The sequence below is a fragment of the Sinocyclocheilus rhinocerous genome, unplaced genomic scaffold (assembly GCF_001515625.1).
Source record: "Sinocyclocheilus rhinocerous isolate Xijiao unplaced genomic scaffold, SAMN03320098_v1.1 scaffold1569, whole genome shotgun sequence".
Lineage (NCBI taxonomy): Eukaryota > Metazoa > Chordata > Actinopteri > Cypriniformes > Cyprinidae > Sinocyclocheilus > Sinocyclocheilus rhinocerous.
This window is the reverse complement of record NW_015663506.1, coordinates 63,910-88,165: the sequence shown is the minus strand read 5'-3', so window position 1 is coordinate 88,165 and position 24,256 is coordinate 63,910. Positions and strand designations below refer to the sequence as shown.

General features: G+C 35.7%; 1 protein-coding gene across 1 annotated transcript in view; it reads right to left on the bottom strand.

Annotated features, from left to right (window-relative positions):
* Positions 1-14,768: 14,768 nt before the first annotated feature.
* LOC107728927 (calcitonin gene-related peptide type 1 receptor-like) overlaps positions 14,769-24,256 on the bottom strand; it is a 26,075-nt gene continuing 16,587 nt past the window's right edge. The window contains exons 4-13 of the mRNA XM_016539261.1: positions 23,006-23,119; positions 21,986-22,098; positions 21,791-21,882; positions 21,572-21,698; positions 20,748-20,901; positions 20,598-20,658; positions 20,279-20,345; positions 19,775-19,993; positions 17,850-17,891; positions 14,769-16,340 (exon numbers count right to left, since the gene is read on the bottom strand). Of these exons, the coding sequence (XP_016394747.1) occupies positions 16,122-16,340; positions 17,850-17,891; positions 19,775-19,993; positions 20,279-20,345; positions 20,598-20,658; positions 20,748-20,901; positions 21,572-21,698; positions 21,791-21,882; positions 21,986-22,098; positions 23,006-23,119 (1,208 nt within the window). The 3' untranslated portion in view covers positions 14,769-16,121. The remainder of the gene's footprint in view (positions 16,341-17,849; positions 17,892-19,774; positions 19,994-20,278; positions 20,346-20,597; positions 20,659-20,747; positions 20,902-21,571; positions 21,699-21,790; positions 21,883-21,985; positions 22,099-23,005; positions 23,120-24,256) is intronic.

Here is a 24,256-nt window from a genome sequence, read left to right as displayed (position 1 = left end):
CAGAAAATCATTTATTTTTTGTATTAACCCCCCCCCCCCCGCAAAATATATTTTCATAATCAACAGAAAAAAGAAAGTCATACAGTTTTGGAATGAAATGAAGGTGAGTAAATGATGATTTTTTATTTTTCAATTGAAGTCAGTTGACCCTATTCCCTCCCGGCATTCCCTATTTTCGATCTGGTTGTTATCCTACACGTAGCCTTGGAAATTCAACTGGCCAAAACAGTGATTTCCAGCAACAATTCTGGGAAACGTTTTAGTTATTAGTTGCTAGGTAGCAACTATTCTGGGAAAATTGTTCTTACTTACAAGGGGACTTGTTTGAGTTTTAATGGTCTTGTTCCATTTATGATTTTTGGAAATAATTCAGACAGACATACATTCCCACTACAGAGACAATGAATGAGATGATGATGATGATCAGGGAACCACAGCAATATTAGAAGAAACAACCTTGTAAAGAAATGATTTTCTTAAGGGAGCATGAGGTTTACTAAATTTGTTTAAATTACTTCCCTCTGGGATGAATGTTTAGACAGCTGTGCACTTTGCTCATTGCTCAACTCTAGGGAATTTGATGTTACTGTCACGCATAATTCATCCTCAAAACCCTTTAAATTAAACCTCATTATAAATGTTCGCATTCTGCTTACCAGATATAGTTTATCAAAATATGACCAGGCAATGAGTCCCATTGGATTTGCTTTATTTGAACTTGCTTGTTGCAAGAATATCTTGCTATATGCAAAATAAATACATAAATGCATTGCTGTTCTACATAGTTTTTTGAGTAAATAAACTACATCTTTATAAACTTCAGTTGGGTTTGAGATGATTTCTGAAAACCTCAATCATCACAAGTGAGTAGAAAAGCTCCTTGCTGGTGAATTTTACACAATCACAGGAAACCTACAATGCATTTTCCTTTAGATTGAACTGGACAGACGTTTCCTCTTTTTTTGGCCATCCTTAGTATGAAAGCATCTTAAGACTCTTGGTAAGAAAACAATACCATGGCAAATACTTTCACAATGTCTGTACCATTTCATTAGTAGGGCTTGCTAATGTGTGTTAGGTTTGTTTTGTCTTTACCAAAAATGTGTGTATGCAAGTCCCAGGGTATGATCAATTAAGGATGTACTCGTACTAGGCGAACTGAAGCACGTTTTTTTGACTAGAGTGATGGCTTACTTGAAGAGGTGACTCGGGCACTGTTAGATTGGGCTCAGTGTGATCATTAACCATGCCGGAGCAAGGAACAGCTACTACTTTTGTTTGCACTAGTGTCATTTTTAACAAACATCTTCTGTTACTACAGTATACCTTTTAAATAATTTGAGTATATTCATATAACGGGTCTGGTTCTCACATTATTGGTGTACAATCGCGCTCAGAGCCTCAGAGTCAGTACAAGGCAACTGTGCCAAATGTAAGTACACCCTAAGTGGAATGGGTTGGCATTAAGTTCATTAGGCACCACTGAAATAACAATCCTTCTGTTCAAGGAAGTGAGACGTCCAACACAATGCATTAAGGTTGGCAACATGTCACTCAAAAAAGTGAATCGTCTGTCGATACTTTTTGTGCATTACATTGAACAGTATCTCAGCAGATGCTTGCTTACCAAGAAAACGGTAGTGCGCGATAGTATTTTTTCCCATTTATTTTCTACATAGATATATAAAAGCCATAAACAAATCAACCAAACATTCATTTGAAGCAAATGATTATTTGAAAATCTCAGGTACAAAACTGTATATTTAATTATTTTTATGGGGGAATAAAATATTCTTTCTATGAAGCATTGAGAATGATGTAATTGTATCAGAAACGGAAGCACAATAACTAATGACTATCATAAGTATAATGTGTGAAATATCTAACCTTTTATTGTAAAATATTTGATATGATTTTTTTCTAAAGTTTTATAAGTAGTACATTTCTTCAATTCAGTTGCTCTTTGCTCAAAGGGGTCATGAACTGCCTTTTTTATTATTATTCTGTACTGTTCTCTGAGGTCCCCTTGTATTGTAATCAAGATTTTTACATCAAAAAAACATAATTTAGAAGCAATAGGCTATTTTCTTTCTTGTATTTGACTCCTCTCATCGGAACGCTCTGTTTGAATAGGCGTGGCGGATTGTAGACTCGAAGTAAACGCCCACTGCTATGATTGGCTAATAGTTGTGTATGTTTGACAGCCTACATCCTTCATAGATGGACACTGCTGTGATTTAGGTTAAGAATGCATAAATACTCAGTACATATCAAACCATCTGTAATAACAGACAAAGCAATAGTAACCACGAAATAAAAAGTTACTCACTCTTGTGTGGTGTGGCATTACTGTCAGATCCAATATAGTCGGCACAGTGTTGTCTTTTAGTTTCAATCTTTCTGAAAATCCCGTGTTGAATTGTGCCTTGTTTGTAAACGAATCCGTGGTAAAAAATGAAGTGAACAAAGGACCAAGTTCTTACTGACGTGGTCTGGATCTTCATTAAAAATAAAGTTCATCGGCTCTTTCCCAATGTTGGGGTCAGAGGAAAGGCAATGCAAACACTGTGTTGTTCCGCAACTTGCACTGAAGAGCGTCTTGTTGTCTTTGGAGCCATCTTTATCGTTTGATTTCTGTGTAGACCTGCGTTTGCCTCGTTATTTACACTACATGCATGAATAGGTGGGTGGGGCTAAACAGGCAGCGACGTAGAATCGATGGGTGGGGCTAAAGAGGCATTGAAAGCATTAAAAATACCCGTTTCCACCATGATGGCAATAATTAAGTTCCAATCAACAGGAGATGTTACAAATCTCCCTGGAAGAGGACGTGTGTCTATATTGTCTTAATGCACAGCGAAAAGGTTAGTTTGAGCTGGAGAATTACAGAAATTAGTTGAGTCTTGGGGTCAAAAAATCCTCTAATCTAAAAGCACTCAAGGTTTTAAATGAAGGTTGCAAAACATAGTGAATAAAAAGGGGCCAATAATTGTGACCAGTGTGTACTGGACAAAAATTATTTCATAATGACATTTTCCCCCATTTTCAATTGTTTTACTTCAATGAAAGGTTAGATTTTGTGCATTTAAAAAAAAATGAAAAATCAAAAGGATTAACAATGCAGATTTATTTTCACAGCCTTGTTTCCTTATATTTACCAGGGGTGTCAATAATTCTGACCTTGACTGTCAACAGAAAAGAGGTAGTTTTGAAGTCAAATCTGAAGTAGACCAAAGCACTAACAAATGCAAATGTGGTACTGCTGAGCCCAAACTGGGAATTCAGGGACTGTAGGTCACTTTGGGCCTCTTTTCAGTTTTAAAAATAAAATTTAGAAATAGTTTTGAGTCCTCCTGGGCACAGGTTTTCCCAGCCTTGACCCTACTAGAGGCCCAGCTGATACTATCGTAATGTAGATCAGGTCACAAGTCATTAAAAATAAGTGGATTCAAGGATTTGTGTACTAATCTAGAGCACATTTTACATTTCTGTTTCATTCACAATGTAAGAGGAGAGAGAGCAAGAGAGAGAGAACACTCAAATGTGCTTGACAGCTCTCCAGCTCTCAGTTATGCAAGGATCCCCACAGGCATCCCATTTCTCGCCTCAGCATCCAGACACTGATGTGCATTAGGGTCTGAGCAACTAGAGACTACGGCTTCGTTCAGACAAGCGGCAAAAAAATCTGATTGCTTTGGCTGATCCGACTCACATCCATTTAGTTGTTCCTAGTCTAGTGATTTGTGAATAAGTCGTTTTCTGAACCAGTTCTTCTGAATGATTCACATGAGATGATTCGCAAAGCATTTGAAAATCACTCCACTGTAGAAATTTGGATACAAAACATAATATTATCATGGTAACCATATCTGGGTTATTTTGAACCTTCTCTTTTGAATGATTCATATGAACTGATTCACAAAGTGTGCGGGTAGGTCTCGCATACTGTGTGTGTGTGTGTGTGTGTGTGTATATATATATATACACACACACACACACACACACTGTATTTTGATACGTTTGGAAACATCACATCACAGTTTGTAAGTTTTATAATCTAATCAAAAAACTGATTAACAGCTATATATATTAAAAATATATGTAAAATGCCGAGCTGAGGCTACTGAGACACTTTTTAATAATTCAAATGAATCTGGGATTTGTTGTTTCTGGTTTTACTAGTTCATTGATTCATTATAGATAATCGATTAGTTAATCTTTCCAATGTCAGTCTGAGTAGAATTTTTTCCTCTTATTTGAGGATGTGGCATAACATTATAGTGCAGTAGTATCCGCATTATCCTTTTTTTTTTCTCTCTCGCATGCGTAAATCACATAGTGATCAACATAGCATATAAATGTGTAAATTGTGCAGTAATGCTTTTGCTGTTTATGTTGTCTGAAGGATGATGAGAAGAGATAACGTTTCAGTTTTCAATCCTCTCAATGGCAGCTTCTCTCATGTCTCTTGCTGTCACTTATTTCATTACTATGGCAACCAGTGTTGATAAATGGGATATTGACCACACTATCTGTAGAAATGCATTCGATTTTATCACTTGCATAATGACAGTGCGGGCAATCAGTCCTAAAGATCTGATTTGATCAGATTTACATGCATTATGAACAAGCAATAACAGATTATTTCAAGGTGCTTATGAATAGACTGTCTGTGCTAGTAATGTCCATTTTAATGGATTTGAATGCAGGAAGCATTAGCATGAATTCCTCTCAGTGGGCGGTTGACAGGTTTATTTTAGAGTCAGTGAGGACACATTAATATAGCTCATGCTGCTCTCAAGGACCTTACAGAAGACTGTTCTTCCTGTGTCTGATTCCCATCAGCCGGTGGGTTTTTGTTAAATGTGAGCCAAACTCATCACAATTAAAAGAACCAAAGACTTAAACTACTTCAGTCTGTGTGCATTGAATTTATTTAATACACGAGTTTCACAATTTGAGTTGAATTACTGAAATAAATGAACTTTTCCACGACATTCTAATTTATTGCGATGCACCTGTATGAGAGAAGCTCTGGTTACATGTCCCGGCTTTATTCAGGGATTCTCACTTCCCGTTAGAGAGTGTCAGAAACGATACACCTGTCTCCATGCGGGGTCTAACCCCAGCAATCGTCACCAGCCTTGCTGGCTGACGTATGTTGGCACCAGTGATGGAACAACTTTCCATGTAAATCTGACAGCTGAATGACCCCATTTCTGCATTACCATTGATGTATAACTGTGTTTGGTCTCAATTACTATTTTTGATAATCGCTATTTTGCTAAATATTATTTTTTGTGAGATTTATGCACATTACATTTACATTTAGTCATTTAGCAGACACTTTCATTCAAAGCAACTATATACTGTATACAGTCATGTGAAAAAGTTAGGACACCCTATTGAATTCCATGGTTTTCCTTATCAGGACATCATAAAAAAAATAACTGGTTCTTTCCAGGTCTTAAAATTTAGAAAATAAAACAACAACACATGACATATTGCACCGTGTCATTGTTTCTTTAACAAAAATAAAACCAAAATGGAAAAACCATGGGTGTCAAAGTTAGGACACCCTTACTGTTAACATAAGAATTAAGAAGGAAAGTCACGGTCAGGGACTGCTAATCAAATGCCTTTGATTAACTGATCATCAGCAAGTGTGAGCACCTCTATAAAAGCAGATATTTTGGCAGTTTGCTGGTCTGGAGCCTTCAGGTGTGTGTTAACACAATGCCAATGAGGTAAGGCATCAGCAATAATCTTAAGAGAAGCAATTGTTGCTGCCATCAGTCTGGGAAGAGTTCTACAGCCATTTCCCAACAATTTGAAGTCCATCATTTTACAGTGAGGACGATTATTCACAAGTGGAAGACATTCAAAACAGACACCAATCCTCCCAGGAGTGGACATCCCAGCAGATTCACCCCAAGATCAGACCATGTAACGCTCAGAGAAATGGCAGACAACCCAAGAACTTCACCGCAGGCTCATTCATGACAGTACAGTTAGAAAAATATGGGACGAGTATGACATGTTTGGAAGGCTTGCCAGAAGCTTCTTCTATCTAAAAAAGCATGGCAGCACGGTTTAGGTTGGCAAAGTTGCATCTGAACCAACCATAAGTCTTCTAGAACAATGACCTTTGAACAGATGAGACAAAAGTGGAGATGTTTGGCCATAATGCACAGCGCCACATTTGGTGAAAACCTAACAAGCATATCAGCACAAACGCCTCATAGCAAAAGTCACACATGCTGGTGGAGGGCTGATGATTTTGGGCTTGTTTTGTAGCCATAGGACCTGGGCACCTCACAGTCATTGAGACGACCATGAACTCCTCTGTATACCAAAGTATTCTAGAGTCAAATGAGAGGACGTCCGTCCAACAGCTAAATATTGGCCAAGATTGGGTGATGCAACAGGACAATAATCCCAAGCACACCAGCAAATCTACAACAGAACGGCTGAAAAGAAAAGAATCAAGGTGCTACAATTGCCCAGTCATAGTCCAGACCTCATCCCGACTGAAATCATGTGGTGATATGTGTATGAACAAATGCCCACAAACCTCAATAAACTGGAGCAACGTTGTAAAGAAGAGTGGGCCAAAATTCTTACAGAATGAATGACTGATAAAGTCATACAGAAAATGATTACTTCAAGTTATTGCTGCTAAAAGTGGATCTACAGGCAACTGAATCATAGGGTGTCCTAACTTTGTCACACATGGCTTTTCCATCTTGGCTTTATTTTTGTTAAATGAATAATGACACTGTGTGATAAGTCATGTGATATTGTTCGTCTGAGGCTTTATTTCCACATTTTAAGACTTTCCATGGACCAGATAATTTTTTATTAGATCCTGATACAGAAAATCATGGAATTCAATAGGGTGTCCTAACTTTTTCATGAGTGGCAAAAGTATGTGAATCTTTGCTTTCAGTATCTGGTGTGACCCCCTTTTGCAACAATAACTGCAAGTAACCTTTCTTGTAACTGCTGATCAGTCCTGCACAACGGCTTGTTGGAATTTTAGCCCATTCCTCAGTACAGAACATTTATTTATTTATTATAAAATTATTGATCCTAAATGTTTTTTATCCTAATTTATTTATTCTACATTTAGTTATTCAAAATATTGTTTGTTTGTTTGTTTGTTTATTTATTCTAAATCTGTTTATTCTATCTTATTTTACATTTATTCTCAATTGATTAATTTATTCCAAATGTATTTATCTATATTTATATTATTAATTTATTCAGTTTTTCATAAGTATCAAACACATTAGCATGGCACAATTAGTTTTGCTGACCACGTGTAATGGTTTTCAGTTGAACCTGGATTTGCGATGCAATGGATCTGCAATATAGCTAACATTCTGTCTGAGTTTAATTTGGCTCCCGCTGCGCCCAGACAACTACGACAGGATGTTCCCAGAGGCATGGCATGCTCACTGGGCTCTTTCCCTCACAGCTGTGGCCTATACACCCCAGGCTCTCAAATAACAGCACCTGTCCTTGTTGTGTCCACTATGGACTCTCCTGGGAAGTGCGAGAGAGCACCTCACTTTTTTAGATCGATGAGCTTTGTAAAAATCGACGCTTTTCAGAAAGGCGGGGCTTAGAGAAACAATAATGTACAGTATGTGGAAAATAATGTGTTTTTTGAACCTTAAACCGCATAAACACATTTCATTACACCAAATACACAAAATAATGTTCTTTTTAGCAGCATCATATGACCCCTTTAAGGTGCATTAGGACTGAGTGCATTTTGAAAAAATAATAATAATAGTAATTTAGTCATTTAAATAATTAAATAAAATAAATATAATAAATATATGCATTTACATGTATTTACAATACATATTAGTATATATTGTCTAATTGAAAAATGTAATATTTAATTATTTTTTTCTTGTGGTTCTCCACAATAATAGGTAAATTATTTATTTACAGTTCTTTTTTTCATCAAGAATATTAATCGCAAATATGCCTTTTTGAGATTTTTTTGTATTGCCAATCTTTTTTATTGATTTTCAAATATACCAAAAACATACAAAAACATAAATGAACAAACAGACAAACAAACCCAAAGGACTGAAAAGAATACATCTACAATAAGGAAAAGAAAAACTTCATAAAAAAGGAAAGAAAAAACGGCATATAGTCCTCTTGAAGCAAGCAGAGTTTCTGTAAAAAGAATGAAGAGGTTTCTAAAGTCTCCAGAATTTGTCTAAATTATGATGTAGATCAAAAAGTAGTTTCTTCAAAAGAAAGAAAGCCGACAACTGGGATATCCACATGATGACTATGGGAATTTGAGGTGAAGACCACCTCAATAAAATAAATTTCTTTATGCCAGAAATAAAACGATTGTTAATAAAGATTTAGTGTCTGCATCAAAAACGTTTCCAGGAGTGGTTCAGCAAATAAAATGAAGTGGACAATATGACATTTTTACCAGTTATCTCCTGGATCACATTATTAACTGAGACTGGACGTCCCAAACTTTACAATGAAGTGCAAAGAACATTAACAAATTCCAAAGACTTTTTGTTTAGGGTCTCAGGAGCATATCAGATTAGCCCTGCTTGAAAACAGTGTGTTTTTCCGAAGTAGGACAAGTGATATAACTCTACATTATGACATCAAAAGCACCACATTATTCCCTTGAAATGAGCTCTTATTCAAATGCCTTGTTTACTTTACAGATAACTGGAAATTGAACAAGTAAACAGTCGACTCCCATAAAATCCTGGTAGCATTCCTGAGGAGGGACCGGTGCAGTCTGGATGGTCGTAGTGATTGTTTTCTTTGAGTAAAGACTCTCCCATCTGACCATTTCCTGTGCTATCAAAGACAAGGCTCGATTAGATAGAACAAACTCCTTTGTTTCCGGAAACAAATCTGTGCTGCCCAGGTCACTGTGTCACAGGCTGCGGTGGGGTTCAGGACCCCAGTGTATGTACTTTGTAGTCAAACAATTTGTCTGAATTTTGTGATTCTGAATTATTTATAAATTTTTTGCATTAACCTTTTTTTATTTTTTTTTTGATGTAGTCCTCCTCAGTCATCCAAGTTTCTCATGAAGTCATATATTTAGCTTGGCCATATGTCAGCAGGTTAATGCTAGTTCAAAGTTTAACAGTGCAGCTAAATTGCAATTTCCTACCCAAGGATGTTCTCATAGATATCCCTTCAGGGTCTTTTTGGAGTCTCTTTAATTGTGATTCTCTGTATAATGTTACGCTGTAGTGAAAGTTATTCCATCAATCAGAATATTGCCCATAGAAATGATGTGGTTGCTCTTATTGGATATTGATGTAGTCCTCCTCAGTCATCCAAGTTTCTCATGAAGTCATATATTTAGCTTGGCCATATGTCAGCAGGTTAATGCTAGTTCAAAGTTTAACAGTGCAGCTAAATTGCAATTTCCTACCCAAGGATGTTCTCATAGATGTCCCTTCAGGGTCTTTTTGGAGTCTCTTTAATTGTGATTCTCTGTATAATGTTATGCTGTAGTGAAAGTTATTCCATCAATCAGAATATTGCCCATAGAAATGATGTGATTGCTCTTATTGGATATTTAGATGGCAATATTCACGCTATTGAAATGAAATATAGCAGATTTATACGTAATGCTAGTCACATGTGCATTTCATATAACCGTGAATGTTGTTTTTGTCATGATTATGATCAAGTAAATGTGCAATCATTTCAACAATATGATCATTTTTGGTGATGTAAGAACTATGTGGATTAGTGAAATAAACAACTGGAAGAATAGGCTTTTCTATGTGTGTGTTCCATTCGCTGTGCTTCACTCATGTCTTTCCCCAGGCACATGAATGTGTGAGGATGAGAGGGAGTTTAACTCACCCATCTGTGAATTGGTGTAAAGCATGTTTTGATCAGATTTTGAAGCTAAATGCAGGTGACATTGGCCTCGGGGCAGCCTCCACCCTGTGTTATATTCCATTAGTCTGGCCTGCCTGCTGTTTAGGTCATTTAGGGCTAACTGGAATCTTCAAACACACATGCTAATGTTGTTGCATCTCCATTATGAGAGATTCGAGATGTTAATATCGAGATTATTCAAAAATAGATTATCCCATTTAGAGATAAATTGGAATATATTCTCATGGGGTTACTACTGCAAAGTATAGATAGATTAGGTGAAGTATGAAGGTGCATACACTCTAAAAAAAAATGCTGGGTTGTTTCAACCCAACTTTGGGTCAAATATGGACTAACCCAACTTTTGGTTTAAAAATTTAATGTAAAAATTTAACCCAACGGTTGCGTTAGTCCATATTTGACCCAAAGTTGGGTTGAAACAACCCAGCATTTTTTAGAGTGTACAAACACTCCTTTCAAGGTTACATTTTGCTTGTGTGGATGGGGCGTACATGCGTTTGGTTATTAATTTTGGTTAATACATTTTGGTTATTAAAAAAATTAATTTCCATTCATTTGATTTTGGCCTGACAGTGCTAAAAGGTATCCAAAATGAAGTCAGCTTTACAACACTGATCTTTACACTGTTTAAGCTTTGTATGCCAGCAGTGGAAAATATAGGCTACATTTTTATTTTTTAAAATTTGTATAGGTCAAGGCTTGTGCTACAAGTTTAAACATTGAAAAAATGATGATGATAGCGAAACCATCAAGCAGTGGTAATAATTACATTCATATTCCATCAGCATTTCTCTTCTGTGAAATATGATTTTCAGTCATGCTGCATGTATATACTCTATTCTATCAATGATTTAAGCTTATTTCCAACCAAATTCCCATTACCGTAATGCCTTCAAATTTATTACACTCAAAAATACTGTAATACAATGATTTATAAAAATGCCAGCATGATTTCCAAATACTTTTTTTGCTTTACATAACAATAAGGGTTTTTTTCTGTTCTTGTTTTTCAATACAACAATGAGAACATTTATGTAGGTGTAACTGGGATTAAAATAAATTGACAATATCAAATAAATATTAATGAAATACCTTTACTGTATTTTGTGTAAGCAATGTCTATTTGCAATTTTTTTTATTATGATTTTATAGTGAAATATTACCAGCACATGTTTTTACTGGTTCTGTAAACCTAAACTGTTTATTGTATTTAGTTAGCCTTTAAAAAAATGCGTAATGTATAATACTGTTGTTTTTCTATAGATATTGAAAGATATTGTTTAATAAATCCGCTCCTATTCCATCCCCCATGTACTAAAGCAACATCATTTGCAGTCAGTGTGTGTGATATGCAAAGTCTCCCAAGAGAGCAGGAGCTGGATTTAGTCTTAATTTATCCCTTTCCATCCGACATTTTCTGTATGTCCTTGTCTTTGACATTGATTTCAGAAATTGCATAAGATGCCCACAAAATACATTTGGAATAGACTGTGATTGAGCATAGTACAAAGCATATTAAGCACATGGAAATGATTCATTACAGCTAACTGACCTTTATTGAATATTATAATTCCTGCTTATGTGAAACCAATTTTCACAAATAAAAATCTTCATTTACTTACCATGTTGTTCAGATCCTGCTGTTTTATTTATTTTTTCTTCCTTGAAATGCAAAATGTGATCTTAGGCAGAGGTTTTGAGCTTCAGGTTCTATACAAGGAAAAACAATGCTGATTTATACTACTCTTATTACCGTTGTATTTTCTTTAAGATTACTAATGTGACATTTTTAGTACTCTGACTTTGTTTTTAACCTGAAACTATGAATGTTTTGGTTCCTTTTGTTTTGTTTTCTTATCCTTCTTGGTGGAAAATTGTTCCAGTCTCATCATAACTGCATTCTTCACCTGGCAGAACTGCCTCATCTTGCCTGCCGTATCTCCCTGAATACAGATGCATGCTATTTTTTCAAGGCAGTGACGTAGGGCACTGTTGAAAATCTTGGATAAAGCAGAACATATACAGTGAACACATTCATGTGGGCAGAGGAATGAATGCTTATCTCCTGTTTGTCAAGTGCTTTGTTAGCCCGCCTGTTTCACCATGCAGCCCTCAGTTTCAGTGGACTTTCCCTCTGATTACACACCATGCTACGTGTTGAGAGAGATTTCATCTTTTAGCTTGAACACTGAACATGTTCTTTTGAGTTGGAACAGAATAAATGAAACACCTCATTCATGTGAACACATTCTCTTCAGTGTTCAAGCTAAAGGAAAATGGCCACCAAAATACAACATTTCAGACTGAATTATATTTGATGGCCCCATGTCCCAAAGGCAGTTTTTTCTTTTTCTGTTTCAGTCTGTCATACAACTGTTTCACAGTTTGTTTTCCATTCAAGTCTTGTAAAGACAGTGCTCAGTGCTCTCTGGGATTGCCGCGTTTACTTAATGCTTTCCAAGATGGTGGACAACATATGTTCTCAATTTGATCCTGCACTGTGGCATGTCAGAGGAAACATCTGGTGGGCCAATACTTCCTTGGTAGAACTTTTCTATAGTCTTTACTCGCAGCATGATACCCTTTAGTTCTCATAAATATCCGATGACATGCAGTCCAGACATTTACTTTTGTAAGTTTACACTAGCAGGTAGGAATTCAACAATGAAGCAGCTACAGTATATCATCTTATTTTATTGTTACCATTATTAAAAAGTAAATCTTTCAGTGTTCATGTTCACAAAACTTCACGTAAAATAATGTATATGAGAACAGAACAGATTTGGAATTTGCCATTTGGAATTTTTTCGCTTGCTCGCCAACGGATGCTCTGCAGTGAATGGGTGCCGTCAGAATGAGAGACCAAAAAGCTGATAAAAACATCGCAATAATCCACAACCCACATGACTCCAGTCCATCAGCTAATGTATTGTGAAGCGAAGAGCTGCATGTTTGTAAACAAATCCATCATTAAGACTTTTTAAACCTCAAACCATTCCTTCTGGCTATAAGTCCTCTGTCCATAATAATGCTTTCTCCAATTGAAAAGTCTGAATCAGGAGAGAAATATGCACAGATCAAGCACCATTTACAAGCAAACAACAGTCCAAAACTGTTCTGAACAAATATGTTGGTGGATTTTGATGTGAGAAGACAACAGGGTGTATGGTCTTTTTTCATTAAAGGAAGCATTATTATGAATTATGGGCTGGTGTTTTGAACAGAAGTGACGGTTTAAACAGCCTAGAAACAAACAGCTTTTCACTTCCCAAGATGTTAATTGATGGACTGGAGTTGCATAGATTATTGTAATTAATTCATTAAATTTTGACGGCACCCATTCACTGTGATGTAATGCTAAATTGCTCTAAATCTGTTCCGATAAAGAAACAAACCCATCTATGTCTTGGATGGCCTGAGTTTGAGCAAATTTTCATTTTCCAGTAACTTGACTAAAATCCTTTAATATAAATCTATACACTTTTTCTTTTTTTTTTATATAGGGAGACAGATATTTTATTGAAATGTAACATTACAGTTGTTAGATTTTCTCTTACCTTATTTCACAGAGCAGTGGTCATCTAGACGAATTGGCTTTAGCTTTTAGAGAGGAAAGTAGTATTGTGAAATATTGTGTGTCCGTGTTCCTAAGCCACCTTTTTAAAAAATGCACTTGACTGAAGGCAGTTAAAGGGCATGTTTGATGCTGAACATGACTTTGTGAGAGGATGTCATTAGATTGGCCTTGGAATTTAAGTAAACTGACTTCAATCCCCTTCAATGTGAATAGTGGAACCTTTGATGTGCTTTTATGTTTTGACCAATGTCTCATCTCCACCCCAGTGCTTTTAATGAAACACACATTAACATGCAAACAGGACACTTGAAATAATCATCTATAATTACAGAATAATACGATACACATGATTGCAACACTCCCCACATTTTATGAAATAGATGTTACACTGATACACCTCAAGAGAACAAAAGACAAATTACATTCATACAGAAAAGAACATCTGAAGTGGTTGAATTTAGGTGCAGCATATGCACAATACAACTATTCTGATGATAGTTTGAAAGCAAAATTTACTTTCACACAAAGTACAACCTTAAATACCAGGTCAAAAAACAAGCAGCTAATGTGTGTATGAAACATATGAAACCGTCCTGCAGTGAGTGTTTTGTTTTCACTAAAACACACAAATTATCACAAACAACACAACAAAAAACCTTAGGAAGCATTATGAGCAACCGTAATTGGCACACATTCATGAAAAATAAATGACATTCAAGGAAAAGAATATTGCATTGAGTCTGATGATGAAAACCTGATGAAATGATACAGTGTATGTATGATTGGCATTTGTTTACATGCTGCGAAGTGCCGTGATTTGCTATATTAATACTGATTTGTTCCGTTTAGAACGTTCCTGTTTAGGGTGGAAAAAAATGCACACACATCATGTCTGCAGTATAAAGCGATATTATGCACTCATAAAATATTCAAATGTGATTACAGCTAAGAATATAATATTTACATAATTAATACAAGCACATTCCCGCATGTGTAGCATTGCCAACAATTCTTTTTGCACGGTTAAAATATGCATATGGACAAAAGCAAGAATTAATTGAATAGTTAGCCCAAAAATATGCAAGTTTTTTCACGAATGTATTTGTGAGCCACATAAATTGGCTTCCTGTACAAAACCGATCCAAAATAATAATTTAACTCCCAGTTAATAATGACTTGCATTTCAATCTATTTGTCATGTAAAGTGGACAGATTGAAATTTAAATATTGTATGACTTTTGAAAATTTTTTTTTTTTTTTTTTTACAGATGTGGCCACATTGAGCTATTATTGAAAGAGGGGCATACGATTCATTGCTAATTCTCCTTGAGTCCACATACTGTACTAGTTTGGATCATCATGAAGGTGAGTAAATAAAGACATTTTTCATTTTTGGGTGAACTATCCCTTTAAGCATTATGAAAACTTGTTGATTGTCAGAGAAGTCTAAAATGGAGTGAGTTTAGGTAACGCTGTGACATAAACACTGGGCACATTATTCAAATAATATTGAATGTAATTGAATTTCGATAGAGTGGGTCAAAGGAATCCCTGCCTTTGACACGAGAGCAATATCTCAGACACTCCAAGCATGTTAGGAAAAGCTGCAGAGTAACACTCTAGGTAGTGGGTTATTGTAATTTATTTCACAAAAGCCATGTATTAAAAGAAAAGTACATGACTAAACACTGCAAGAAATATGGAATCAAAAACACTGAAAATGTGGCATGTGTAGTATAAATTTAACTGTGAAAAACTAAGTATAAAAGTTGAGAAATATATCTTAAATAAAGTGGTGAGCTTGTTTTCGTACTGTAAGGCTTCACACTGAGTTCTTATTAAACCTAGAAATGTTACATAAATTATGGTCCAATCTCCAGTGTCATTTTTAGGGGTCCCTAAAGCACGTGTTTATGAATGATTATATCTGTGATTTGAGTCAAATAACGGATTTACTTTGAACCCTTCCAATAGCATTATAGCAACCAAAATTGAGTATAATAAAAAATACAAAATCTTTAATCTTCCATTTAGTTCTTGTCCAGATGAACAAATACAACAATTGTATATATTGGCTATTATACTGTCTTCACAGGAAAATAACAGAATTACATTAAAATAGTTACTAAATGAATATTATAAAAGAAAAAGCGGCACTGGCTTTTGGGCACTTTTCAGTTTTTTAGCTTTCAACATACATATAGTTTTGTTTTGTTTATTAGTAAAAATATAAATTTCTCATTAGTGTGGTCATGATTTGGATTAGATATATAATTCTTTTTTTTTTTTTATTACAGGGACAAATATAAGACAAAGATGTGCATTACAGATGAAATCTGAAAAAAAAGAGCTGAATATTGATTCAACTGCGCACAGCCGTCGAGCAAACTAAAATACTGCAAAGTACAAAGACAGGGCCAGTAATGCTTATATTTGTCCATTTAACATTAAATGAAGGTTGAACAATGTTTTTCAGTGTAAATTCTAGGAGAAATGTCTTTTCTCCACCCTTCAGAGAGAATGAGCAGTGAATTATGGGTAAAACGGTCCAATTCAGCCGTGTTGAAAAATTTTTTTTTTTTTTTTTTTAAGCGGCATACTGCCATGTTCAGTGGCATCAGGCAAAGGGATTCTCCGGCTTTAAGGTGCTGTTGTCATTGTCATGGCAGTTTTTGCCATTCAAGTGTTCTGTGTGGCCGTCGATGCTGTAACAGCCCTGGACCTCCGTAATGGAGGACGCCGTGTACGACGCAGACCTCAGAGCATCAGATTGTATGATAGCGCTTCCAAACTGTATGCGGTACTGATTCCAGTGCCTTCTCAAAACTGCTTGGACCTGAGGAAGATATGGACAGATGATCTACTCAGTCAACAGAAATCACTTATCACGCAGCATGAATAATCCATTATCTTCTTGGTCTGAGCCTTTAACAATTCACTTTTTCCAAAAAAACAAACAAACAAAAAAAACACCTCCCTTTTGCAGAGGCTGTAATGATCATAAATCATACGATTTATTTAATAGTAATAGTTCATTATTTAGTTAACTTTTTTTGTTTTAGCTAGGTAGGCCAAGGTAACATTTCTCATTTAGTTGAACTTGTTACTAAAATTGTCTAAAACTGAAATAAAAATAAATAAAAACTACATAGACATTTAAAATATAATAACAAGAATAAGAATCAGAATAAGAATTACAAACACTACAAAATGAATAAAACCTTAACTAAAATGAAAATGAAAGTATAATTCAAAATCTTCATAAACATCTATAATAGTATTTCAATGATACTAAAATAGCACTGGTCGTTGCTTAAATAACCATATGGTAATGCATATTTTTGCATATTTAGTTAAAATAATTACTATACAATTCCTTTTTTATTTTCTCTGGTACACAAACCAAGCGATAATTTAGCCTACTTCGTTTATTGATGACAAATTAAAGGTGCTGTATGTAAGTGTTTGACTCTACTAAAGCATAAAAATACCATAATATGTTTGCAGATATTTAAGAAACATGCTAAGTTAACATACTTGTTTATCTGAAAAACAATGCTACATTCAGTTATTCTCCTTTGAAAATGTGCGTTCCGGGCCGGAATGTCGGTCTCTGTTTTGGTTTGTGAAACCCGCCCACTGCCAGTTTACCCAATTGTATTTCGGCACCCCGGGTTGCCAGTTGGCGTATTTCATTTCATTCATCGTCAAGTGCCCTCGTTCCTGTTGGTGTCGTCATTCTGGCAACCTGCGTGTGCATCAAGTCTGAGGAGGAGGGGCCGGGTGAAAAAACCCTCTCCAATATTTTGAATTTGGACTGCAATACCTAGTTCAACCACTCGGTGTCAATCCTACATACAGCACCTTTAAGTCTGGCATCAGAGCTAAAATAGCACTGCAACAAAATTCAAACCATATATCAAAAAAACTGATTGTCACATGTACCTACTTATATATTATAGATTTTCCTTTTACAGTTTGAAAGTGAATAGCAAACTCTCTTCCAGCTGACACATATAGTATATCGTCATTCTGACCAGCCATCCATTTAAGCGGCTGTATTAACTGCTGGACCGGTGATATTATCCATAATAGCTTCTGCATGCCTTATTACCACACTGCCTCTAAAACAGCTCAACGCAAAAACAAAATTATTTGGACAGGTTCCCTCTGAGTCAGGCATTCGTATTGGTACATGTGGACAATGCCAATGTTTTTAGGATTTAAACAGCCAGTACAAAATCTCCATATCTGAGCTTTGCTTTCAAGGAAAAGGATGTTGCACAATCCATAATTCCTTGCAGATAAACAGGAAATGTTTCATTTCAGCTGGGTAAACACTTACCTCTCCGTTGAAAAAGCAGAAGATTGTGGCCACCAACAGTCCCTTAAAAATAAAATCAGAAATGCACGTCAGCAACAAATCCGCATAAACTGCTATCTTGCACTGCTAAACTATAATCTCCTATATCGCAAGCTCTTCACTAATCATTTCTCGGATGGTGTTGAGTACTGTTCTCCCTTGTGTTTTGACACATTTTGCCAGAGTGAGCGCTCTTGATGTGCACAGAGAGTCATCTGGGATGACAAGCTTGTTTTGTTGCATTATTCATTGTGCCGATTCAGCTAGGTCTAGCAGTACCAGCTGTCCGAGGCTTCTCACTTTGCTGTTTTCTTCACAAGAGACTACAAATGGTTATTTTCTTGCTGCTGAACACCTACCCATCTCAATATAAATGTTCAGGAGTCAGACTTTTATGAGGCAAGTGACCTGATCCTAACAACAGTTGCTTCTGCAAATAAATAGTTCACCCCAAAAAAAGGTTGTGCCTTTTGTTATTTGCAGTTATTTTTTCAGTATAGCCCAAATGAGATGAAGGATATCTGTGAATAATGACTTACATTTGAAAAGGCTTGTGTGAAAACTGTTCTTTTGTTTACCACAGGAAAAAAAAAACCCCACAGCATTCCGTTTAGGAACAAAATGAGGGTGAGTAATTAACAGCAGGATTTCTAAAGTGACAAGTTTTCCCCTCTGGCTAATCTACAGAGCTGCAGGACATTGTTGTCATTTGTTTTACAAGCTTTTAAGTCACTAATGGCAAAGTAAACTTAATTATAGGCTGTTGAGCTTTTGCCTGTCAAAAAGACAAAGAGATTGGGAAATCATATCTTTTAGTAATAATAAATATAACCATGGTTAAAAGCAAACACTCCACAAGTGGAAAGTACAAGTAAACATTTGGCATCAGCAAGTATTTACAGTTAGGAACTAAAACATAATGTTGGTTTTCAATTGTGAGAATGATATTCTGACACTTTCTGATATAAGTGACATGAGACGTAAACCATCAGCTAAAGAAAACATCTTGTTCTACTGATTTTTTTGCTTTAGTGGAAAATATAGCTAATTTCAGATTTTTATCTAGTAAGCCTAAAGTTTCAGAACTCCAGTGGCAACACATATAGCACTTTACAAAAGTAAAGAAAATATTTGATTTTTTTCCCATTTTAGTTTTTTTCCATTATGTATACTGTATAACAATTTGAGTGATGCGTTATTTCTTTATCTAGCTTTGTATTTTATTCGTTTTTTTTTTCTTTCTTTTTTTCAGAATAAGATTTTTCTCTTTGCTATTTAAAATTGAGTTCTCTCTGTGGTTTTATGAAAATCTGTATTTTATTTTAAAGAAAATAATACCTTTATTAAGCAAAGATTAATTAAATTTATCAAGTGACAGCGAATACATTTACAAAATATTTCTATGTCACATAAATGCTCTTCTGTTGAACTCTCTATATCAATCCTGGGAAAAAAAAGTATTACAAAAATATTAAGCAGCACAACTTTTTGAAAATTTATAACAAGAAATGTTTCGTGAGCATCAAATCAGCACATATAATGAATTCTGAAGGAATATGTTACACTGAAGACTGGAGTAATGATGCTGAAAAGTCATCACAGGGGAAAAAACTACATTTTATAATATATTTGAATAGAAAGCGGTTATTTTCAGTTCTAATAATATTTCACAATATTACTGTTTTTACTATATATTTGTTCAAATAAATGCAGCCTTGATGAGTGTAACAGACCTTTTTCAAAAACATAAACAGTCTTACTGACCCCAAATGTATGCATGTATTGTATATTTAAAAAACTGTGATATACAATATACATTTTGCATGATTAAAATTATATTTTAGGCACTGGCAGATGGGCCCTGAACGTATCTGTAAGATTACATGGAGACTGAATTAACTGCTTACCTGATAATGCATTAGGATATGCATGATGTAGTCATAGATTTCAGCAGACATGCGTCCCCCAGGTTTGTATGGGAGGAGAACGTACTGGATGCCCAGCAGTGGAACCAGAATGAGGGTGGCTCGGACAGCTTTCATATACAGACTAGACTCTGCTTGATGCGTCACTTTCAGTTTGGTGATGAGAACTCGTACGATGTTCAGCAGAAAGAACAAGTTCACCTGGAAGGACAGGCAAGATGAATGGCAAACACAAAACAAAAAGATCCCAGCTGGCTGGCAGATGTCAGAAGAGAGAGATGTAGGTATCTTCAAACTGCTTTAGGATCCTAGTGTTCTTTTTGATGTACTGATACATATAAACATTGTGCTCGGCTACTCGGAAAATAAATTCAGATTGGCAAATACAAATTTCTGGATGTAAAAAATACAAAAAGATTATAATTAATCTTGCACAAAAAGATGTGTTTTGGAAACAAAAAGGACAAAAACATCCATATGTCTTACCAGCAGTGCTGCACAGATAGGGCCATGAATAATGTATAGCAGAGAAGTACTTGAGCTGATCCAACAACTGCGGATTGCGAAGGAAAGGATTAGCCAAACCTTTGATATGGATCCTTAAACAGGAGTATTATTTTGTACAATAATTGCTTTACTTCACATGGATTTAGGTAAGAATCTTAAGAAAAAGGATTTGCTTTTTTTTTTTTTTTGAGTGTTGCTTATAGGACTACAGATTACAAAAACTAATCTCACTATGATATCCTACATTAGCAATAATAATGATACATTTTACTTAAAGCTACAGAGCAAGAATACTCACTTATCATTGTAGTAATAACTTCTGGCTACAGCATGTATTGTAGCAGGTATAAGAGGGAAACCTGTTATTTGAAACAGATAGAGATTGGAAGAAGTTAGATTTAGTATATGCAATTAATGCCGCAAAAAAAAAAAAAAAAAAAAAACTCACCCCATCCAAGAAGGTAATACCACATTAAATGCTGTTTTTCAGCAAAAACTGCCACAACAATGAGTGTGTGCAAGTAAATCCCTTCACAAAGCATCCAGAAGTAGTTGCATCCAAAGATGTACAGATGGATAAACTGTGATACTTTGCAGCTGATCTGAACAGAAGCAACATGGACATTTAATAATGATTTGCACAGCAGATTGGTGACATGCTGTAACGCTTTTAAAATGATCAAAGAAAAATGAAAATACTGTCATTATTTATTCACCCTTTTGTTCCATAACTGGTTAGTCTGCATTGTATGGCAATAGATGCAAAATTATTACTCAAATATGTCCCCTTTTGATTTTTTTGAAAAAATAATAATAATAATAATAATTGTATGGAAGCTTTTTATTGCCACAGGATTAAAAAATAAAGTATTTGCAACTTTATATCACAATTCTGACTTTTCCCCTCAAAACTCTGAGTTTATATTTCACAATTCTGAATTAGAATTGTCTGAATTGTGAGATTCTCAATTCATAAACTCACAATTTCCCCCCTTATTCCATGATGGAAACAAAAAACTGAATTGCAAGATTGTAAACTTGGAGTTGCGGAAAAAAAAGTAAAAATTGCCAGTTTAAAACTTGCAGTTCTAAGGGAAAAAAGTCAGAATTGTAAACTCGCAATTACCAGTTCATAGCTAGCAATTGCAAGATATAAACTCTCAGTTCTGTGAAAAAAAAGTCTGAATTGTGAACTCGCTGTTACAAATAAAAAGCCAATAAATAAACGGGTGAGTAAAAAATGACAAGTTACTGTCAATACACGCTACTTACTGGGTTTTCCTGAACTAGTTCTTGGTTGTTTGCCACTGCTGTTAACCAAATGATAGTGATGATGGAGTTTAATACAAAGGAAAGGAAAAGGTTTTTGTGCAGGGTAATTCTCTGGCAGCTCAAACTCCTATAGGCACAAAAAAGACAGCAAAATGAAGAGATAATTGTTATAAACCATTAAAACTTGAATACAGTAGTGAAAGAGACATTTGCACTTACTTGAAATGAAAGAATATGCCTAGCGAGATGAACAAAAATGTTAAAGAGAGCCCATGACCAATTAGCGCCAAGTAGAACAAATTCATTGCAGTCTGCAATCACACAAACAATAGAGTCATGAAGTGTTTATTCTGCAAGCCAATTCAAATGTGTGTTTATATTCATCTCAAGTGTTTATAGTGTTCGTAGTCATACCCTGCGTCCTTCAGTAGTGTGCAAAGTACATCTGGTGAAATTTGTCCATGTGCGATTACTCTCAGGATGCAAGAACCACTGCCCGCTTTCTGTACATATTTTGGTGACCATTTCTGCAAAGAAACAAAAGTAAACCCAAACGTGTTACTAAGAGAAGCATCGATATGGTGAAAAGCTTCATTCGTTTGTCAACTCTTAGCAACATTTTGAGATATGGTATATGTCATAATACTCCTGTCTTGTATTTATGTTGTGCTTTATTAATTAATTTAAATTTTTTTTTTTTTTTTTTTTTACATATCTTTTACATTAATTTTATATGTATATATATTTCTTTTTTTCCTCCTCTTGCTTTCTTCTCCATGTATTTTTTTTCTGTTGTTTGGTTCTGTATATGTTGTAAGTGGTTAAATTGTTAAAAAACAAGCACTGTTTTTTTTTCTGTAGAGAAACATAATAGCTAACCTAATATAGATATGTTCCAAGCGATTTTTAAGATTACTTTTAAAAAGTAGCTAACTTTAATGCAAAATTTATTGAACAAAAAAAATAAAAAAATAAATAATAATAAATAAAATATATTTATATATATTTTTATCTCGTCATGTATAGTTTTTCTATTGCTGTAAAAGCCAGGCTTTGTTAAAAACAGGGTTTTTTTAAAAAAAAAAAAAAAATTTTTTTTTTTAATAAAGTAGACCAAAACAATGGCTAGTGATATTTTACTGCTATGTTTCTAAGCCCTTTTTAAGATTAAAGTTAGAAAGTATTACAGTAATTAATAACTTTACTGCAAAATTTATTAAACTTGGAAAATGTCTTTAATATTGAAAACATGCTCATCCATTCACCTTACCTTACTTCAGGGCAGAAAATAAGTCAATTAAAAGTTTTAACAGCCATTTAGCCTATAAATTTAGCATGATTTGATAATGGAGCAAAAGAACTGACAATGATGTATGTGTATTAGGCAGATGAGTAGAAAGCACTTACACTAAACCTTATAACTTGAATATTCACCTGTAGGGTCAAAATCCTGGAAATAGTCAGGGCAGTGTTGCTCAGAAGTGAAGCTGGTCTCTGTGTCGTCCCAACACAACCATCCATCCCAGGTCCGGTTGCACACCGGGCCAACTAGATATGAAAAAAAGCCCAAAACATTTATTGGTTTCTGTGGAGACTGGGAAACTGCAACTTCCTGTTTTCATTATCACTATTCTTAGTTCTACCAGCCTGTTCCAAAACCCAGTACCCCGTGAGCTAGTGTGCTGCATCCTATGGAAAGCGCTCCAAATCAGTCACTGTTGTGTCTTGTTTAGGATGCTAAGTAGGAAGTCTACTAGGTTTTGGAACAGAGCTAATATTTCACAGCTCTCCTGCCACCCAGTGGGGCCAAATGCACTCTTCCTAACAGAATGAATATGAGCCACCTGAGGCTTTGTGTGTTCTTGCTGTACTAATTAGGGGCCGTTCACATATCGCGTCTTTTGCGCGCTCAAGTTCGTTATTTCAAATGTAGACGCGCGGCAGGCGCGCTCATAATGGAAGCGACGCGCACGCGGTGCGACGCGCTCATTTTTTCCAGGCGCGACCGCGCCGCATCGCGATAAACACATTTCAACTTTTCAGAATGCCGCAAGCGCACCGCGGGTCATGTGACAAGAACCAACCAATCAGCTTCATCCTTTCCCGTAACAACATTGAAAGCTCAGCCAAGATGAAGGAACAGCTGATCATAGCTGTACAGGGATAGCCATTTTTTAAATAAATTTAGTAGTAGAGCTACTGCAAGCGATTTTTAGTGCTGCAAATCCATTTACACTTTGCTGAAACTTCCGCGTCTTCATGTCATAGCTGTACGGGGATAGCCATTTTTAAAGAAGTTTAGTAGTAGAGCTACTGCAAGCGATTTTTAGTGCTGCAAATCCATTTACACTTTGCTGAAACTTCCGCGTCTTCATGGACAGCGCAGGTCAAGGTTGCTTAGCAACGGCAGACGCCTCCGGAGCGCAAGCGCCCGAACGCTTTGGGAAAAAGCAGAAAGCGGCGCGCCTAGCGTTTTCCACGCGTTTTTAGGCGCGACATGTGAATGGCCCCTTAGACAGGATGACAAAAACTACTGTCAACGCTGGCAATACATACTCTATTGGCGCTTTTCCACTGCGTGGTACGACTCGGCTCGGCACGGCTCAGTACGGTACGGCACGGCTCGGCTCGGTTTGCGTTTCCACTGCAGTTTAGTACCGCTTTAGAGTGGGCGGGATTATTCAC